Source organism: Takifugu flavidus, chromosome 8 (genome assembly GCF_003711565.1).
Source record: "Takifugu flavidus isolate HTHZ2018 chromosome 8, ASM371156v2, whole genome shotgun sequence".
NCBI lineage: Eukaryota > Metazoa > Chordata > Actinopteri > Tetraodontiformes > Tetraodontidae > Takifugu > Takifugu flavidus.
In genome coordinates, this window is record NC_079527.1 from 10,563,846 (window position 1) to 10,583,761 (window position 19,916).

Here is a 19,916-nt window from a genome sequence, read left to right on the forward strand (position 1 = left end):
GGACTGAGCTACAGCGCAACTCATCAGGGAGAACGCGTTACTGTGGGAGAGGAGGGAAGTGATAAAGAAGTGGGAAGAAAAACAGTAAAGACAATAAAATCAACAATGGCGATGAGGAGCTGAACAGAAAACAGAGGGAGGGTTTGTGTTTGAAATGGCTTCCCTTGACCCGACTCTATTACATCATAGACGAGCCCAATGGAAGCAGTTTGAGAAGCTGTCGTCGTGTTGTTAAACAGCAGCTGACTTGGACAGTCGGTGAGTTTTGAGGTAGTCGTGTGCAGAAGTTCAGAAGATTCACCATAAATGGGGAACTCTTTGCCACAACTCCCCTGCCAGACCTTCCTGTGTGGCGTTTACATCGCTTTGCTTTGCATGTTTTCCCAATGTAATTCAACATATGAGACCATTTCAATGTTTTCCTGATGAATCCTTTACTTTGAATGTGGGAGAAGAACAGTGAATTTGTTACAGAGAGACAGATAATTACTGATTCATTCCAATGGATGAGAGAGATTCTGGCCTTTAGACTGAAACGCATTCAGCTGGAATCGATCACTGTTTCATGGTTGACAGATAAAAAAAGAACCTCTCCTTTCCCAGCAGTGAACTGTCTTAAGTAACTATTCCTTTCATTTTCCCTTGATTTTCTGTATATTTTAATAAACCGGGGGAATTTCAGAGAGCCTTGCCCCTCATTGACACCACATTCAGGACATGTGAGAAACTCTTGAGTGCATTTCTGTGCCTTGCATTACCAGCGTTTGCTTTTTCCAGCTTTCTAATAATGTAGAAACAATTCTTTTGAGAATAGGCGCTGCATGTTTGTGTGTGTGTGGGGGGGGCAGACGTTTGAATAATGCATCAGAATTTTTTTAAATTATTCAAACGGTGGAGAGTTCGAAGAGTTAGAGAAACAAGCAGAACGGTGAAGAGAAGGACACAGTGAGCGGTGAGTGTTTCCATCCGAATGCGACTCTCCATCCTGTAGCCCAGCCAGGCTCTGGGGGGGGCGACCAGCATGGCGCCTGCATCCCCTCTCCCTGTAATCACAGGACTGTACGGGAGAAGCGAGAGAAGGAAGAGATAGTGAGGAATAAAGAAATGTATAAACGGTGGGGGGGTTGGGAAGTATTCAAACCTCTGCTGCGACAAGGTCTGCCAGGGTTCATGTGCGCCGAGTGGCACAGCCAAAGACAACACACACACTATAAATGGAATCCAGAGATCGGTTATCCGATGGGCAGGTGGGGGCGAGTGAAAGACAACTGATGGATGGTGGGAGCGTGGAGGGGAAGAGGAGGGGCGTTGTGGTCAGTCCGGCGCTGAGCTCAACTCTCACAGATGATGCGCAGCACAAACATAGACACTTTTATGAAGGCCGTGTGGAGAGGCAGACATGACAGCGGAGGAGACGTCAGGTCGTGCTGGGCTGCTGTGTGTCTGTACGCATCACTCCAGTGCTGCTGGGGGGGGGGCTTTATGGTCCAGCTGTTGTGTCCTCGTGCTGTACACGATCACACGCTGACAGATGAGCTCGCCTGCTGACCAGACCCCAAAGGTCCTCCGCCTTGTTTTTAGCTCCTGCCTTTAATCACTTCAGCAGACCCACCATAACAGAGCATATTGTTCACACGCTCTCTCCCTCCCTCCCCCTCTCTCTCTCTCCCTCTCTCTCCCTCCCCCCTCTTTCTTTCTCCCTATATGAATTTTCCAGAAGAGGTTTTCTAACTCAGTCCGTCCACACTTTTACTACACCTCTTGCTCACTGCCCAGATGTCTGGGCACCAGAGCTCACAAAGTGAATGCACGCACACACGCGCACGCACACAATGCACTGCACGCTCATATAGGCATCCTGGGAAAATGTACACGTGCCTGCTTCACGTCCGGGTCATGTGAAACTTCTCTGCCGCCGCAGCACAGGGAAGAATACATGTGAATCGTCTGCACAAGCTCACACCAAATAATCCTTCCTCATCCATATACGTTGCGGTTCTTGACATTTTAACTGCATAACAAGAATATTAGAATTGGGGGAAAAGGTGATGAAGGTGCTGCAAACGATGCTCCTTTTGGATGACAACAGTCCGAAACTTTTCTGTGCATTCAGGCCTGCATATCGAGGGGAAAGAAAAAAGGGTGAAATTAAAAACAGAAGAGGGTCTAACAAGTCTAACAACTTCAAATATGCATACAGCAAAGTTCAGATTTAGCTGTTCAGACATGGAGACGACAGGCAAACATCTCATTAAATGATGCACAGGACCACTGAAACACATGATGCCTTTAAATTATAGTGGACAGCTATTATTTATTTATGCTTATCTGATCAAAGACCCGCTGGGTCTTTTAATAATTCAGGAATTCAATATACAAATGATCAAACACTTGATTTACTCTGTCAGCATTGATTAATATTAAATTCAAAGTGAGTGTTCGGTCAAATATTAATTCCTTCTCTGTGCTGCCATAAGTTCAGGGGTGGGTTTGGGGGACTGGGAGAGGGAACAGAGGGGCCTGTGTTTATCCTGGCAGGACCAGCAGCTCATGGGTCCCCCTGAAATGGTCAGCTCACATCTAATGCAGTAAGATCTCCCCCGTGACTGACAGGACCTGCTTGTCTTCGGCGTCCTTCACAATTGGCGCAGCCTGTTTCCCAGCATGCCTCACTCCTCCACGCGGCGTTTAAAATGAAGTTCTATTCAGAGCAGAGCATTTATCAGAGCGCTTTAACTCTACTCAACGCACTTCTTCTCGACCTGAATGGTGTTACGTTCAACAATGTCTCAGAACACTTTACAGAGCCCAGAGCCTGATCCCCAAACAAGCAACAGTGGCAGGAACAACTCCCTTTTAACAGGAGGGAACCATGAGCCGTATTGGGGGATGCTAAGAACTGTATTTGACACTGTATTTGGGGCACTGAGAAATTTTGGGGGTTCTTCTCATTGCGGATGTGAAGCCCTGCAGAGGAGTCCAATTTTTCCCTGACTTTGTTGCATCCTTTTTCCAACACTGATGAAACGGCTGGCAGACAGACGATCTTCCTGCCGCCATCCTAACCACAATGTTCAGTGTTGTCAGGGTGGAACACAAATCTACAAATAATCTGTATACATTTGTTTCCATGTAGTGGTGGTGGCGGTGGTGTACGTTTCCAGCAGCCGTTCCAAACCATTCTCCTCGTCTAACTGCATTCAAAAGGAGCAATAACAACAGTGCCGGGGGCCCAGCGGTCTGAGAGCAAACCACGATTACAGAGCCGATATTTTAAGACGTGTTTAATTTTTCAAAAGGGAGGGGTTGTATCATAAATCCTAGCAATACAATCCACTTCACAATACCATCTGCTGTCTGGGAAGAGATTTTTTTTTTCCACATTGGCATTCAGGGCCCATCAGCAGACTCAAATTCCATTGATTCACATAATTTCATTAGCTGGCATTATTCCCTCGTTATAATTGATTTATAGTTGAATGTGGGTTCGTGAAGCTGGGAATTTGCAAAGCAGAGATGCCCAGCTGCAGGGGGTGGGGGTTGGGACGGGTGGGACTTGTTCAAGCAGGGCAGGAGGGAAAGTAGACGGATGGACCAACACAAAAACACAATAAGTGTTGCAGGAGAGACACATGTGCAGCCACACTTATACAACTGATACATTGCATGTAATTATACATTAAGCAGTTGGTCGAGTTACTGTCTGGGCGCCCCAGCACTAAATCCCCAGCTGTTATTCCCACAAATCATCTTTATTGAGATGAAGAGGGAAAGATAAGGTTCTATTCACTGCTACAGTCTGAGAAGTTAGCAGCGGCAGGCTGTTCTCATCACTGAAACCAACTTAAAATGATTCTTCATTCTGTGGAATTCCTATAAACTGTACGGAACAGCAGCTGCGGACCAGTCCGTGACTGCCATCTAGCGATCAAAGGGGGAATTGTTTTAAATTCCACAAATAAACCGCGATGAATTTTCTTTTTTTCTTTTTTTTTGGCAAAAAAACAGAAAAGGGCTGAACTTTCATTTGTTGCTTCTATTTAGAAATATGAGCCTTTTTGTACAAATCGCCATTATTCGGTTATGTGAGAGTAAATGCTTAGATTTGTTATGCTCTCTCACTGTGCCCTGTCTGCAGGGAGAGGCGTGTGCTCGTATGAATGAATGAATGAACCCCTTCCAGTCAGATTAACTATCAAATTTCCCGAGGGACAGAGGGAGCGGCTGCAAGCTCCGATATATTAATTTAACCAACGTGGAACCCTGGAACCCTGGTTACGTTTCATTTGGACCTGGGCAGAATTGTCAGTTCTGGTTGCTGGTGCATATCGCCCCCTACTGGCCTATATTAAAACGTTCTGTCTAAAGTAATAATAAATGTTTTGATTTTATTCGCACACCAAAGCATCCGATTTCTAGAATCAAACCTGAACATCTCAAGGTTCCAATGAGCCCTAGAATCCCTTTGCTGTCATGGATTATTCTGCGCTGACAAAATTTAAGCCGCCATTTTCCTCAGACCCCACAGACATGTTTAGTGAGAGATATTTTGCTCTGACAGGGTCACATAACCTTTAGCTACTGTCCTAGTTATGCTGCAGTTCCTGGCTGCGTTTCTGTCTGTATGTGCTGTATGTTGTTATGTGATTGTAATGGATAAAATAAAGAATTCCAGTGTTTCTAGTAAAACATGATTGTAAGCATTAAACTAAATTCTGCATTATAAAACCGGATGGGATTTAAATTCAAAGAGCTTCAGGCTGGAGTTTACAGGCTGAAGTTTACAACATTTTTTAAATATTTTTAATTATGGTTACAAAAGAACACACCCTGTAAAGTTGTCATGGTTCATGTATCGAGCAAAAAAATAAACTTGGCACTAAGCTACAAATGTTTATTTTTGCTCTGAAGTCTGCTTTGTAAAAAAATAATAATAATAAAATGCAGATCGGGAAACCAAACAAGGAAATGTTTTACGGACTTTCAGATTGAACTTCAGCACAGTCTCCACCACTCTTTGAAGTTTTGATATACTACCAGGAATGTACTTGTAAAAAAGGAAAAACATTAACTTTCTTTGATTGTTCAATTCTGTCTTTGTACTTTGTTACAGTTAGGCACATAAAAACTGGATTATGAATTGTAATTTGACCTGCAGAACCATAAATGGTTCCTGAAACAATGACTTAAAGACTATACAAAAAAGGATAAACTCTTGCACTGTGAAAAGGTTTTGAAATATTCTTTTACAATGTAATGATTTTACTGTTAACAGTTTTACATAGGTACAAAAAATTCTATATAATAATAACAATAATAAACACTATGAAATTTTAATTGTAGCAGACAGCTGAACATCAATATCACCACTAGAGGGGATCATTGACGTTGACCCATACATCTCTTCCATTCCGTAACTGCTTTCTAAAGACTTATTTAACTTTAAGTGCTTCCTTCGTGGTCTTCTAACCAGAATAAAGTCTTAGTCGACTGTAAAACCCTCTGGTAGCTCCACCACAACAGGGGCACAGTCATCCAGGTCTGCTTCAAAGTCCCAGTTAAACTTTTTGGTCAGGTGAGCTTTGAACTTCTCCGCTCTCTTCCGGAGGGTTCCATCTACCCCAGGACCAGATGCAAACTGGAAAAAGTCCTGCAAGAATCCAGACAGTTCTGTTTTTCTTTTCTTTTCACTATGCATGTGAACTGGAGGCACAACAGTTAAAATCAAACTACAACGACACCATTTAAAATATGTGTGACATTCCAAACACGTCCAGAAGTAGCCATTCATTCTGACTGAAGTTTGGGAATTTGTTTATATCAATATTGATAAAATTGTAATGGATGTGCTTTTACCTGCAGTGTAGAGGTGAGGAAGTTGTTCTGAGATACGATATCTACAAAGAAGTCAGGTGGGATTTCTCCAAGCTGGTGGTAAAGCACAGAGATGAGTCCCAGGAAGAGCTCTTTACGCTTTTGTATCGATTCCTCTGACCGGCACAGCAGACCGAGGAGATGCTTCCAGTGTTCAAAGCCTTCATATACGTTTCCAAGCAGGAAACACACAAAGGCAAACTGTAGCTCACCTGAAAGGACAAAGATCAAATGTCATTAGTTTTCTACATGAGGACAATGTAATAGTGTGGCATGAAAAGGTTCATACATTGACCTACTGTCACATACCCAGCAGGTTGAGAGGCTGCAGTGAGTAGTTCTTCTCCAGTACTGTTTCCAAGGCATAGCTAAAGTCCATACTGCACTTGGTGATCTCAGCAGGTGATGCTCCTGGAGGGTACGTTTTCTCGGGGATAACAGAGAAGCGCAGCTCTGTTCCTTCCCTCTGTTTCATCTTGGGGAGCCTATCCAGCCCCTCTTTCATGCTTTGACAAGCCTGGTCGTTCCTCGGCTGCTCTGCCCTATCTTCAGTGTGTCTGAGCTGGAGCTCGGGGATGACATCACTGAATGCACACACTCGACCTGAAAGTGGCTGCAAGTTATTGGCCAGCTCACACCTGAGATGGTCAGTGAGGGACACCCATTTCCTCATCACCTCATACGGGTATGGCCCCAAGAAAGGATCCAGGTCTTTCAAGTTGGACCTGATCCGGTTAAGCTCTTCTTCATTCTGAGAGGCTGAGAAATCAAGATCTTCTATCTTGGGATCCCAATTGGCTAACACGATCTCTCTAGGTTTGAGAGAGAGGAAGAGACCAGTCTTTGGGCCGAGTTCTCCTCCATGGCTTGGAGGGTTGGCAGAACAATAATGAAGGAAATGCAGACCCGGCGGGATCATCTTCACACCCTTGAAGCGAGGGCCAACTTGCCAACTCTTGCAGTCAATTCCCAGCAGTGTACCCTTAGGAACACCAAGTAGAACCAGAAACGCTCCCTCTTCGAACAGCCTGCGAGCAACATCTGGATCCATGTCGACTACACTTCTGCTGTCAGCCATTAGCTTGTCTGGCAAGGCTAACTTAAATGTCAAAAATAATAAGCAAACAAAAGAAACACCCAACAACTCTAGAATCAAACTAAGTTTTTCATTTTCAAAACACTCAGCTTAGCGTAACCAAAATGCGATGCGTTCAGAGTGAGCGTTATCACGCTATCTAGAGAATCTCACTAGATTATCTCAAGTTAAAGAGTACATACAGGTAGGTCACATCATTTAGCCACGTCAGTAACCACACATGCGATATATATGATGATACAGTATTTCAAATCACAAATGGGCCCTTTGTTAGTCCAGACCGCGGCGTATCTTGATTTTAGAGCGTCAGTAAAGCGTTTTCGTCCAAAGTGTGTAACATGATTTTTACTCCTGACGAAAATGATGCATCGCAAAGGTTCCGCCCGGCTCCCAGTTCAGAGAGTACGTCGCTTTTAAATGCTGTATCTGACTATCAACACGGCTATTATTATTATTATTATTATTATATTATTATTATTATTATTATTATTATTATATTATTATTATTATTATTATATTATTGTTGTTGTTGGTGGTGGTGGTGTTGTTGTTGATGGTAGTAGTAGTAGTAGTAGTAGTAGTAGTAGTAGTAGTAGTATCAGAGTCAAAATTATACAAAGTATCGCAGGATACATTTTATTACTTCCACCAATGAGGTTATGTGATATTTATCTGTTTATTAGCAAAACAACTCAAAATATAATAAAGTGAGGTTAATAAGATTTTCAGAATATGTTGGTAATAGGACATGTTTTGGTGATAATCTGGATCCAGGAATTTCCAAGGTCATGCAGAAATAAGATCAAACAGCAAATATGTTGAATGAGGATCTGCAGGCCTTTGACTCTTGATCTTCCAAGGATAGAGGCCAAACGACTCATTTCCCCAACCTCAATGTAAGGGATGGAAATAGCAACAATATGCATGGAAATGATGCGCAGAGGTCTGCACCCTCAGAGTCCTTTTCTAGTTGAAATGATGTAATTTGACCTCTGTAGACTCCCCAACATGAATAAATACATTTAAATTGTTTTATTATACTGTATTTGACACACTTCAACAGAGAAATTGTCACGTGTATAACATAAAGATTACTGTCTAATTTGTTCCAACAACACTGTGTGCATAATCTGAAATTATTTGAATTATTTTAGCTTATGTTTGGTTGCTGTAACTGATAATATGCAATGCTAATATGAAAGTTATAGCTTTTATTACACAAACCTGCTGGAAATTCACTAGGTTCATTAACCATCTCACCAAAAAGCAGCCATCTAAATATATCTAACACACTCGTATGATGTGGTGTGCTGCAAAGTCACTTGACGCACATTTGTTATTTGTAGCCCGTAAACAAAGTCTGAAGTTTCTGCCAACAAGTGATGAGTGCCGTGGTGATTCTGATTAACTTCTTCTTTTTTCTATTTTCCCGTTGGATCCTTTTGATTGATGAACAGGGGGCTTTTGTCCTCTGGGGGGGAAACACAAAGAGCAGTAAAGTGATGTGCTGCAATGCACCACAATAAAACACCTACATCTGTAAAATATTTCCTATTATTTGTTCTGGAGTACTGGACAAAAAAAGGCATCATTTGAACAGATTCAAGGCAGTGTCTAAAGAGGGTCTTCTCACCAGGAATTTAGGGTTGCAGTTTTGAATGATAAGATGCTCCATGTTGTACAGAGGCTTTGCCAGATTTAGCTGCTGTTTGCCAGTCGTCTGACACCGTGTCCTGTGAGCTATGTCAAAGATGGAAAGAAGGATCCCATGCACCTGCCGTACAGTGAAACGCAACAAAATCAGAGGAAATGGCTTTTTAAATATCCAAAATATACTCACTATACTCACTCTATTGCCCATGGAGATTATTACTATTTATATCACAACCTTTTCCATTTTGCTGAAAACAAAAAGCTGAATTACCTTCTTTGAAGGGCACAGGTCTCTTTCTCTAGAAGTATTACAGGTGTCAGTCAAATTCTGCACAACAAAGTCCAAGTTGATTACCCAAGATGATTCCCCACAAATAAATAAATAAAAAATATAAATAAATAAATAAATAATAAATAAATAAATAAATAAATAAATAAATCTAGTTAAAACGCTTCCCTTGTTATATCGTTCGAAACCTGCAGCGTTTCACGGGGCACGTGCTAAGAAACTGATGGGGAAAATATCTATCAATTATACTTAAGAAGTTATTTTTATACCAGATTCTGAAGCTCGACGAAGATCACCCCAGTGTAGGAGCCCAAGATTTCTTTATAGTTACATCTGTGTTTACCATCGGTCTTGGACACCAACAGAACCAAAAGGACAGTGCGGAGCAAAGTTCCGGTCAGACACTATAAAAAAGAAAAAAATTATAACAACGTTAGAAGCCTACAGTGTCCTTTAAAAGTCAGCGATGCACTTTTGCTCTAGCTGCACAATTATTACGGGCTTTCTTTTAACAAATGCGCTGCGTAATTACGCACAAGATGCGAAAATCTCACGTACCATTTATCATGTTCTACCGTAGGATCCTCACGCGAGTAAAGCCACCTCTACTGGGACCCGTGTTACTCTTTACCTGACCGCGCTCATTATCGCCAACCCCCCTTTTCCCAAGAAGCGGTTTTACACACTATCTGGAAGATAGGTTAACGCGTTCTTGGGTAGATTTCCGATATGGTGCCCCACGGTGGGTCTCTAACATCTCCAGGTCATTTGCTAAGATTTCCGATCTCTTCACGGACTGTTGACGTCGAGCGTAGTGTTACACCAAATTCCAGCCAGATCATGTCGAGGAAGACGTGTGTGATCAATCACCAGCTACCATCCTTTAGATTTCGACGGGAAGACACCACCTGGAGCGAACTCCGGAGAGAGAGAGAGAGCGGTTGGAGCTGAGAGGAAGTGCAGTGGCAACCCTAAATAAGGAAAGCGGACGTAAATGTGTTATTAAAGGTGGATCCGAAGCGTTACGAGTGGATCTGTCTACAACTTCGGTCCGGAACGGCCAAAAATGCGAAAAATTTGACGTGGGCGCATCCGTGGGAAAGAAATGTTTGGGGAAAATGGCCAATAGAAACAAGGCGCATTTGTCACGAAGTTGGTAACTTTTATTTCACAACACATTTTAAATGCTGTTGTATTTGCTGTAAAATCCGTTTTGGATTTATATTTAACTGAAACACCAAAAAGACTGAAAAACAAGAAATGTGTTGCACCCACTGAGGAGTCCTGCTTGGATGCAAAGAGGAGAATAAAGCACAATGACCAGATTCAATCACTCATCTTGCTAGGACATGTTTATTCAATGGATGATATTTCTTTTGGGCCACAGATACAGTAAAAAAAAACACAAACTTCACATTCACATCAAATTAACATACTTTCCTGACAGGAGATATTGTTTTGTAAAGAATAAATGGTTTATCCTAATATTTAAGTCACAACGATGCATGTTCATAGGTGTTTGTTGCAAAATTGGGGATAAGAAGAGTCCTCCCGGTGTTAGTCCAAAATCTCCAGTCTCAGAACGCGTTCTTGATCTTCTTGGCTGCCTCAGCTAAAATTTCACCAGTTTTCTTTTGCCAGTTCAGGACGTGTTTGGACTCGGCGCACCACAGCTCACCGTGCCGTGGCTCTGCATTCTCACAGCGCTTTCGCACTTCTTCCTGCTGTTCCTGTTGAATGAGCGAGGTTGCAAAAGGTGAATTCGACACGCTTGTAAGCTTATCTTGTGTTTTATAACCGCAACGTCATTTTTGAAAGCCAAATTACATTTTTTTTATTGCGGCTGTTTTAAACCCTGCATAGAAGGATATAAGATGACTTACTTCTGTGCCGTGCTGCAGCTCAAACTTGTAGAAGAAGGCCCAAGCATCTCCCAGGTCTGGTTCAATCTTCACTGTCCTCAGGAACCACTCTCTGGCTTTGGTGATTTTGCGCTCACTCCAAAACAACCTAACAGGAAGCGGCAGAAAATCAGTATAAATTCAAGCAGGTCAATGACTACAGAGTTCAGAGGAAGGACAAATAACAGAGGGAAGACTGGAGTCGTACTTAGCCACAGCGAGCAGCACGTGGGGATCATGTTCACACTTCTTCAAAGCATCGACACTTTTCGTCTTCCTTTGTGGTCTGGCCTCCAGGAACACGGCCTCTGCCCACAGAATACCTTAGAGAACAGACACAGGAGCAGAATGGCAATGAGTCTGCTGCAGAACACTGACTGCAGAACAAAAAGCCAATTTTGTGTTTTAATGATAATTAAAAGAGGCTGCTCGGGCCAGAATACAAACCACTCACCTGAATTGGGGCACTCCTGCAGGGCTTTGGCCATCAGAGTGCTGGCGATGTTCTTCAGTCCAGCCCGGAACTCTAATCTGACCGACTCCAACCTGTTTCGCATGATGACCAGCAGATGTTTTAACTTGTGACTGTTTTACAATATTAGCTCATATTAACTGGATTCCATGTTGGATTTACCGGTAGGTAAATCATCTTTCATTTAAACGATTGTACATTTCTGTAAGAGTAAAATGGTTACATGACACAAATAAGAGCAGAATGTGTCACCATAGCTCTGGGCTCTGAGGATTCTTCAGCCGGGCCTTCTCCAGGATTGCTCTGGCTCTGGTCAGCTGTCCCACTCTCTCCTCAAGATGGGACATCAGCAACCACAGGGCCACCGAGTGGGGGCACTTTTTCAACTACAGAAACAAGCACGCTCACTATACTGCTGCTATAACCGTGCTTTGAAACTTTTCATTTCCTCTGCCTCACCCCTTGGCTGTAGGCCTCTCTGGCCTTATCCGTGTTCTCACATTGCTCTTCAATCTGGCCTCTCATCATCCAAAGCTTGGGGAAGTCCTCATAATGCTTCAGGGCTTCTGTGCACAGCTCTTGAGCAGCCTCTATGTTCCCCAACACCCACTCCAACTTCACAGACTTCATAAAAACCTGCACAAAACATTAAACACAAATACGTGCAATGCATTTATATCAATGCAACACTTCCTCCTGAACGTTCTGCAATGTTTCTTTTCAAACTCTTCAAACACAGCTTTCCCAAAAAAGACCCTAAAATAATGAACTGCATCATTTAGCAAGCGTATCTGTCAGCTGCTTATCTGGCATCTTATCTCAGCCAACACAGTGAGCAAATACAGCAAATACAGTATCTCAGATTACAGGAAGTGTGAAGGCTTAAAAAGCTCTACTGACAGCACCTCTCAACCCCAACACAGTTGACTGTTTTCCGGTAAGCAGCCTGCGAGATCTCAAGCTGATGACACAGCCTTTTTGTAAAGGAATTCAAGAGGGAATCACTGAGACTCTACTAACACTGGTTTTAAACCAAAGGGGCACAATAAATAAACCAAGGAAACCCCAAACACAGGAGTAAGAGCAACAATCCAAACGTTTTCAGCACTTAAGCCATCAATCATTTCTGCCAACACCACAATCCAACAAGTATCTGATCACATCCCAAAAAATAAAGAGCGAACACAATGTTAAAATACACCAAGAGTGCAATAAAGCCACTTAACGCCGACAGTTTGAAGTCGTCCACCTTTCCCACCGTTTCTGCTTCTTACCCTGGCTGTTGGTGCGCTGCTGCGGGCCTTAGCCAGCAGCCGCCGGGCCCTTTCATACTCGTTATTCTCCGACTCGAGCTTGACGGCAGCCAGCCAAATTTCTTCGCTGTTTGGGTTTGCCTAGGGAGCAAACAGGGAAACAAAACCGACAGCTATGGAATGAGATGTAAAAGGATGTGGAACAGACAGGAAAGAGGAAATCATTAGGCGAAAACATGCACACTTGACAAATATTTGCAGAGTCCCACCTGAAAGGCCAGAGCAAGGATGCTTCTGGCTGCAGGCACATCCTCAGCCAGCCACTTGGACTTGGCTCCCATCAACCACAGGACCTCTGCTTTGGGACAGTGAGCCACAGCTCTTTGGAGCAAAGCCTCCAAAGACTCCCTTAAAACCAAAGATTTGACAGGAAAACAGAACTTGTCATCAACAAAAAACTTGAAGCTAAAAAGACATGATTTCATCAGAATGGGTTAATAAAAACAATTTTCTCTTGTCACCTAGTGCCGTGATTCTTCTCAAAGTAAGCAGCCCTCAGCCAGACACTCTTTTTACTGGGAAACACCTGCAGTGCATGAGCATAGATGGCCCTGGCACACTCCAGAGCTCCATGGGCCACGCACTGAAACATTAAATCAGACACGGCCCTTTTAGGTATGTCCTGGTCTTAATGGCAGGCATTTAGAAAAGTACCCTTCCAACCATCTGATGATAAGAAAGGCATGTGTGCAATCAATCGGTCACACACTCACACTCTCTGCATCCTCCATCCAGGTATGTTTGCGATCCTCCTCCTCAATGCCAATCCCAATGACAGCCCTTATTACCGCTTGACAGGTAGCAACACTGCCCGCTTTGTCACACTCCTCTGCATCCTAGGAGGAAGATACAGAAAGTAGGATTTTTTCTGGCACGAAATGCTGGGACAATACATTTGTGTGATTTATAGAGGGAGAAATATAAAAACGAAAGATCTTTTGATCACAAATGCATAAAATCAGGCCAATGAAGCACGGATGAATGCATAAACAGACTAGGCCAGAGGTTGTATAACTATTTCAGATTGCAAAAACAACTTAAGAGCAGGAAATCTTTGTAGGTGTTGCCTCGAATCACACTACACCCAAATCAAACAGCAGAGCTTTGCCAAAGTATACTGAAACACTCTTGGCTCCTGACACTTGATTATGCCCATTTAGAGCGATGAATGTGCAACAATGAAAACTGTATTTCTTCATTAGGGTCACACCTGTATCCACTGCTCTCTGTTGATCTCCACACCATTTGCACGGAGAGAGGTTATGGCTCTGTCTATGATCTTCTCCACCATCTGAGTGTTGCCATTGGCTTCTTCAAGTTTGGCAGCCGTGATCCAGATGTGCCGATCGGTGGGAATGTTCTCTCTGGCTTTGTTCAGGACCCGACGGGCGTTCTCATACGTCTCTAACCGGGCCAAAGCTAACCAGAGCTAAAAAGGACAGATCGCAGGGTTTACAGCAAGACTAGAAAAATAGGAGGTTATAATATGTGTAGGATAAGAAACATACCTCAACACTAGTAGGACAACACTCCACAGCTCTGCTGAGCATAATCCTGGCATCCTCTGGCTCCTCCAGCTCGACTGCCGTCTTCCACAGCCGTACCGATTTGGAGACATTCTCCAGGGCTGCAAATGGCACAAAGCTAGCTTTGTTAATTCAGTATAATATGGGAGCATTGTTTGAACTGAATAATCAAAGAAAAGACCTTTCTGGTGTCAAAAAATGTGTTGAAGGCTCTCAGTTTAACTAGTCTGATATTCAGGAAAACAATGACTACATTTAAAGTCAGGATTGTGCCTGATTAATATGGCCATACATTTCACCACTTATATATAGATATACAGTGGATTTAAAACAAAACATTGAAAGATTTCCAGCTCTAATGTAAGGTGCTTCACAAGAAAATAGCCTTGTAGACATAAATAAAAAAATAAAAATACAACTGTTCAGTCACTTGTAGCAGCAAAAGACCTGGGAAATTATAAAAGACTACCCAAACGTTATTAATCTGACTGTATCTAAATGGACTAATTTTTTAGAGAAAGACTGGACTTTTGTAATAATTACAATAAATAACTTGACATATCAATTTACTTGATGACACAGTAAAATACTCAAAATCATAAACCAAAATTCCGATTAAAGATGTACTGCATGGCATATTTTCCAGCCATATTTTTTCAATACTATGTACAATGGAAAAGGGGAAAAGGGGCAGCTACACAATCCAGCAAACCAAATCACTAAACAGCATATCCTGCCCGACGTGATAAAGTTGAACTCGTGTATGTAGTGGAGCCAAAGAAAGCTGAGGCAACAGAACAAGTAGAGGCGAATATGGCCCGGCGCAGAAAAAAACCTCATCCATCTCTGTCAGTGGAGTATGCTGCTGGGAAGTACTCCTGCATGTGTCTATGTGTGTGCGTGTTAGGGCAATGACACTATGGCTCAGAGTGCCCGGCCTTGAAAAGACGCCAAAACCACAGCTGCCAGATGGAACTCTGTGCGGATGCAACTCTGTGCATATGTGGGAGGGCACATTTGTAGGGGCCTTTGTTAAGAGATTAGACAAATGGAGACTGGTTTTGATCTCTACGCTTGGATGTGCAACACAATCCTTTGTAATATTTTGCGAATATTATGCAAATAATATGCCTAAGGAAAAAAGGATGGTGTATACCCCTCCTGAGGACTCTTTTCTTGGCTCTGACATCAGTCTCCAGCTCAGCTGCTCTGATGTAGATGCGGACAGACTGAGGTAGGTGGCGGACAGCCTGGGCAACAACAGCTTTGGCTGTATCACCTGGTTGCAGCCTGGCAGCCTCCAACCATACGTCTTCACTCTAGTAGTCACAGAGAAATACAAGTTTCGCAATCTGCAACTCTTGCTGATGAACAAGCATCAACATTTAAGACTAGACTAGACTTTATTGAGCCCTTGGGCTATTACCTTAGGACACATCTCTGTGCCTTTCATGATGAGGTTCCTGGCCACCTGTATTTTACCAGTCACCTCCTCCAGCCTGGCTGATGCTATCCAGGCAGGGGGGTGATGAGGGTTGGTCTCCCTCACTGATTTCAGAAGAAGTCGAGCCTTCTTGATGTCACTTTACAAGCAAAAATATTATCAAATAAATAGAAATCACACACTGAATACACCAAAGCAGAGTATATTGAATAAGTGTGTCACCAGTGGGCGCACCTGATGTCACCTCCATGTGTGGGGATCATGGAGTTGAGATCTGTCAAATAACCTTTGGGATCCACCACCGTCTGTCCGCTCACCGAGTCAGACACCTAAAGAAGGATGAAAAACATAATACCTTCAACATTAGAGAGTAATAGTAGCATAAACACTGGTAGAGGGCAAAATACAGATAACTACCTGACTGAGCCTCATGTCCATCAGTGTGTTCCTCGCCTGGCCAATTTTTCTCATGTCCAGGTCACCTGTCCCAGGTGTCATCAATCCTGGGGTCATGCTTCCTGGATAAGGAGTGTTCAGACCTGCCAGCTGGGGAAAAACAACAAATGGTTGAGGAGAGTAGGATCATGCTGTTGTTTAATGTCTCATATCACAGGTACAACCCGTAATTCCATTCCGTTTACTGTAATCAAGAAATGTAACATTTTTATTATTTTTAAATGTATTTATATGTGTATATAACACATGGCTTCTATATTTATCATTACAGAACATAATTTAGGTTAATTAGGTCTGTTAATGGCTAAAGTCGATCACATGGTGAAATCCTGACTCCCACTGGCAAAGAATGGAATTACATCATGAGTCTTGAGCAAAAAAAGAGATTTTCAATAAGTCTGTGTTCAGAATAAACACATTTGTTCACTGCTATACTGACCCCCTGCAGAGGGTCAACGGTCGTGTGGTTTTCTCCAGACTGCAGGTGTTTGGAGAAGAAGCTGTCAGGCACAGGGGTGAGTTTCTCATAGCGGGGATTTCTTTGGCGTTTATTCCTGGCATCTCCAACCTCAGGAATACTCAGCCATTCCTCCTCTGATACCTCTGACAACTTTCTCTGTAATAAGATCAGATTTTCTGTAAAGCGTAATTCACAACAGATAAAGCAATGATGATGAATGTCCTTAAGTTAAACAATTCCTGTCACTGTACCTTTAGATCTGAGAACTGCTGCTGGATTTTGGGTCGTTCCATACGATATTTCTCGATTTCTTCTTTTTCTCTCAGCTCTCTGTGAATACACACAGCACATAAAAGGTAAACATTCGTATATGTTTTAAATCCTGCAGTGTCACTGGTCCCTGCTATGGAGGAGGAACAGGGCTATCTTTAATAACCTTCGCTCTTTGCGTCTCTCATCCATCCTCTTGTCCAGTGCTGCATATATAGCATCTGCCTCCTCGTCATCTTTCTCATATGGCCCACTTGAAAACAAACTACCAGCATATCCATTAAACTACAAGAGAAATAATACAAGACAAGGTGAGGATGTAGCATAGACTTATAAGTGCTGACACAATTTAGTCAAACTTAGTTTGGAAGCACAATTATAGACACCTCATCATAATTTGTGTCATTCAGATCTTCATCATCATCATCCTGGCTCTTTTTCATTTGATCCCCAACGGTCCTCTTCCCTGGGGGTGCATGTCGATCATCCACTGGATCATTGGCATCTCGGGCAGGGCCAATATCAGATCGGGTAGTAAAACCAGTTGCTCTAAATGGCGACAAATATTTTTTTTTAAAGTCATAGAAACACCAATGTAAAATTGAATAACAATAAGAAAACTTCATTTAATCATTTCTTACATCTATACTTAAATTTTCATTAAATATGTCGATAGAATTTAGTTATTTCAACTCCAAACAAGGTGTGATTTTTGTAAAATGTGTGTTTTTTATAAATGGATGTAACATTAGAGGGTTTCTGTTAGTAACCATCGTGTTATAAGTAGTTAGCCTAGCTTAAGTTAGCTCACCCTCTTCCCAAACCGGGGACATAACCAAGTGGTGCAGGCATCCCCAGGAAAGGTTTCTTCTTTTTCCCCATAAGCGGGGAGGCTAGAGGCATAGCCGGGGGGGCGCCGGTGGCCCCCGCCGCCGCGGTGCCTCCCGACGTTGTTTTAGAAACAATTTTGGACGCTTGCTTCCCTGCAGCGCTCGCCATCGTTGATTCTACGCGGACGCTTAAGAGTCGGATAAATAACAGCAGCACTTCCGATGGCTGCTTTACCTACTGGGTTTTGTTACAGCGCCCCCACAGGTCAGGAGGAGTAATGTCGCACATTTGGTTTCCTTCCCATTCCTTTTGTGTCCCTCTGAGTTAGTTAATTATCTGATTCCGGAATATACGAGATTATACTTTCCTGTTTCCAGTGTGCTATTTAAACCATGTCTTTGTATCATTTATCTATTTCCACTGGAAATCCAATGATCCACTACAGCCACGAGTCGGCGCCATACTCAAACACTTAACCTTGTTAACCAAGAATGTTTCTGTTTTAAAATACTATTGACAATAATAATAGTAATAGCAACAGCAACAACAATAATAATAATAATAGCCATAACAACAACAATAATAATGTTTTATTTGAACTGACCTTCATAACAGTCTTTATAACATGGTAATGTGAGTTTACCTTTACAAAAATGAATTTGTTTATGTATATGTATTTAATGCGATACAATATCCCTATCTTATGCATGGTAATTAAATTATTTTCAAAATCATATTCAGCAGGATAGGCCTTTTGTATTTCATGAGACTTTAACTGTCACAAAATGAAGCACAGCTGGGACTTGAATTAAATCCCGCGAAGCATTGGTAATTCCTGTGTCCAAGACAATCTAACAAGAAAAACAATGTCAAAGGATTACTGTTGCCCAGTTTAAATGTCCTCTCATCATATATTTTCATCATTTTAGGTGGGTCAAACAAGAAATCTACATTTCCAAAAAGCAGAATGTGGTGTTACTCAAATGTATTGCATATTGACTGGAGTGAGAAAAGACCAGCATTAACGTTACATTTTAAAATGCTGGTCTTTTCTCAGAGAATATGCAACATTATGGAACCATGTGACTGAGCGGGAGAGGATATTAACATTCATATTACTGTACTGTTTGTACAGAACTCACACATTTGGAGGGGGGCTGTTAAATAAAAACAGTTGGAAATAAAATTAATTACATTTGAACAGGTCTTTTCTGGGTTTAGTTTCCTGAGATACAGTGAAGTCATACATCAGTTAGTTTCAGTGAGGTTTAAGTCCACCCTCACTTTGAGCTTCTGCTCAGGCCTTTACATTTTTCTTCTTTCACGTTGCCTTGAGGGCATACCGTATATAGATTCACTTCTGGAAGAAGCGTGTTATGATAAAAATGGACTGTCAAATTCATTAGCAGATATATGTATAGATCCCACAGCCAAGCAGCTATTTAAGCATGAAACATAATTAAGGCCTTGTAGCCTCTTTTTGCAGAAGTGGGCTTGAATTCACAGAAACACCGGGTCAGTACCCAGCCGAGTCACTCATGTTCATCAAATCCCTGCTTAATTCTCACGAATGTGTGTTCATTTATCTTTTTGGTGACAAAAATAAACCCACATCATCCTACATTTAGTCAGCACCAATTGTGTGTGTTAATCAGTGTAAACATATTCAGCAGGAAGCCTCACAAAGGCGGCCCATTCAAATGTGTCGATAGCTTGTGGTTCATGCCAGCCTGATGTCTTGCCACCATAATCATTCCTTTTGATACCATATTAGGCAGTGTCCCTTGCAGAAACCCCTGGGAGCAAAAAACAGGGTGTCGAATGAAAACACCGAACAGAAATAGGAAAATTGTGGTTTATTCATGCACTGCAGAAGACTCATGCTCGCTGTATAAGAGCAGCAATATAGCGATATTTCTAGTCGGCGTTACCAATCCTTGTGTTTTCCATTACATGTCACCAAAGATCTAAAGACTTTTTACTACAAATATCCTATTTCCCGTCCACAGACAGACAGAAATTCAATGGAGAATATGTGCAACTATTACAGATTTACTTTTGTGCATTACCTTACAAAAGCACACCTCCATATACTAAAGGCCCTGACATCATTTCCACTGCCTCCACAGCACAGACAGTTAATCTTGGCTGATTATATTCAACAGCACAATGTGGGTTGAGGGAAAGAAAGAACACAATACGGGACAAGGACATCATTTTTCACTATTAGACTCACGTCCCCAATTCATTGTCTTTCGTCTGAAACAGCGCACAGGCACAGAGTTCGACGTTTTAAACCAAAGTCTTTTAGTTATTTTAGTGATGATTACC

General features: G+C 42.3%; 2 protein-coding genes across 2 annotated transcripts; both read right to left on the minus strand.

Moving 5' to 3' along the window:
- Window positions 1-5,226: 5,226 nt before the first annotated feature.
- On the minus strand, window positions 5,227-7,310 carry aar2 (AAR2 splicing factor). The gene is made up of 3 exons (XM_057039905.1): window positions 6,184-7,310; window positions 5,857-6,086; window positions 5,227-5,650 (listed from the first exon to the last, which is right to left on the minus strand). Exons 1-3 carry the CDS (start codon window positions 6,950-6,952, stop codon window positions 5,483-5,485), a joined length of 1,167 nt encoding a protein of 388 aa, XP_056895885.1. The 5' UTR covers window positions 6,953-7,310; the 3' UTR covers window positions 5,227-5,482.
- Window positions 7,311-10,237: 2,927 nt separating this feature from the next.
- On the minus strand, window positions 10,238-17,799 carry prpf6 (PRP6 pre-mRNA processing factor 6 homolog (S. cerevisiae)). The gene is made up of 21 exons (XM_057039885.1): window positions 17,566-17,799; window positions 17,141-17,303; window positions 16,921-17,039; window positions 16,736-16,814; window positions 16,464-16,640; window positions 15,986-16,114; window positions 15,803-15,897; window positions 15,551-15,707; window positions 15,281-15,443; window positions 14,107-14,225; window positions 13,809-14,027; window positions 13,312-13,434; window positions 13,060-13,181; window positions 12,808-12,946; window positions 12,560-12,679; window positions 11,745-11,921; window positions 11,538-11,671; window positions 11,268-11,359; window positions 11,022-11,136; window positions 10,796-10,922; window positions 10,238-10,642 (listed from the first exon to the last, which is right to left on the minus strand). Exons 1-21 carry the CDS (start codon window positions 17,751-17,753, stop codon window positions 10,490-10,492), a joined length of 2,910 nt encoding a protein of 969 aa, XP_056895865.1. The 5' UTR covers window positions 17,754-17,799; the 3' UTR covers window positions 10,238-10,489.
- Window positions 17,800-19,916: the final 2,117 nt, after the last annotated feature.

What these genes read in the sequence shown, in the direction of transcription:
- prpf6 (XM_057039885.1), bottom strand. Translation starts at nt 17,753, where the DNA reads ATGGCGAGCGCTGCAGGGAAGCAAGCGTCCAAAATTGTTTCTAAAACA. An exon ending in GGATGGAGGATGCAGAGAGT is followed by an intron (nt 13,182 to 13,311) that starts GTGAGTGTGTGA and finishes TTAATGTTTCAG; the next exon opens with TGCGTGGCCCATGGAGCTCT. An exon ending in GAGAGGCCTACAGCCAAGGG is followed by an intron (nt 11,672 to 11,744) that starts GTGAGGCAGAGG and finishes TTGTTTCTGTAG; the next exon opens with TTGAAAAAGTGCCCCCACTC.
- aar2 (XM_057039905.1), bottom strand. Translation starts at nt 6,952, where the DNA reads ATGGCTGACAGCAGAAGTGTAGTCGACATGGATCCAGATGTTGCTCGC. An exon ending in GCAGCCTCTCAACCTGCTGG is followed by an intron (nt 6,087 to 6,183) that starts GTATGTGACAGT and finishes TTGTCCTTTCAG; the next exon opens with GTGAGCTACAGTTTGCCTTT. An exon ending in TCCTCACCTCTACACTGCAG is followed by an intron (nt 5,651 to 5,856) that starts GTAAAAGCACAT and finishes GGATTCTTGCAG; the next exon opens with GACTTTTTCCAGTTTGCATC.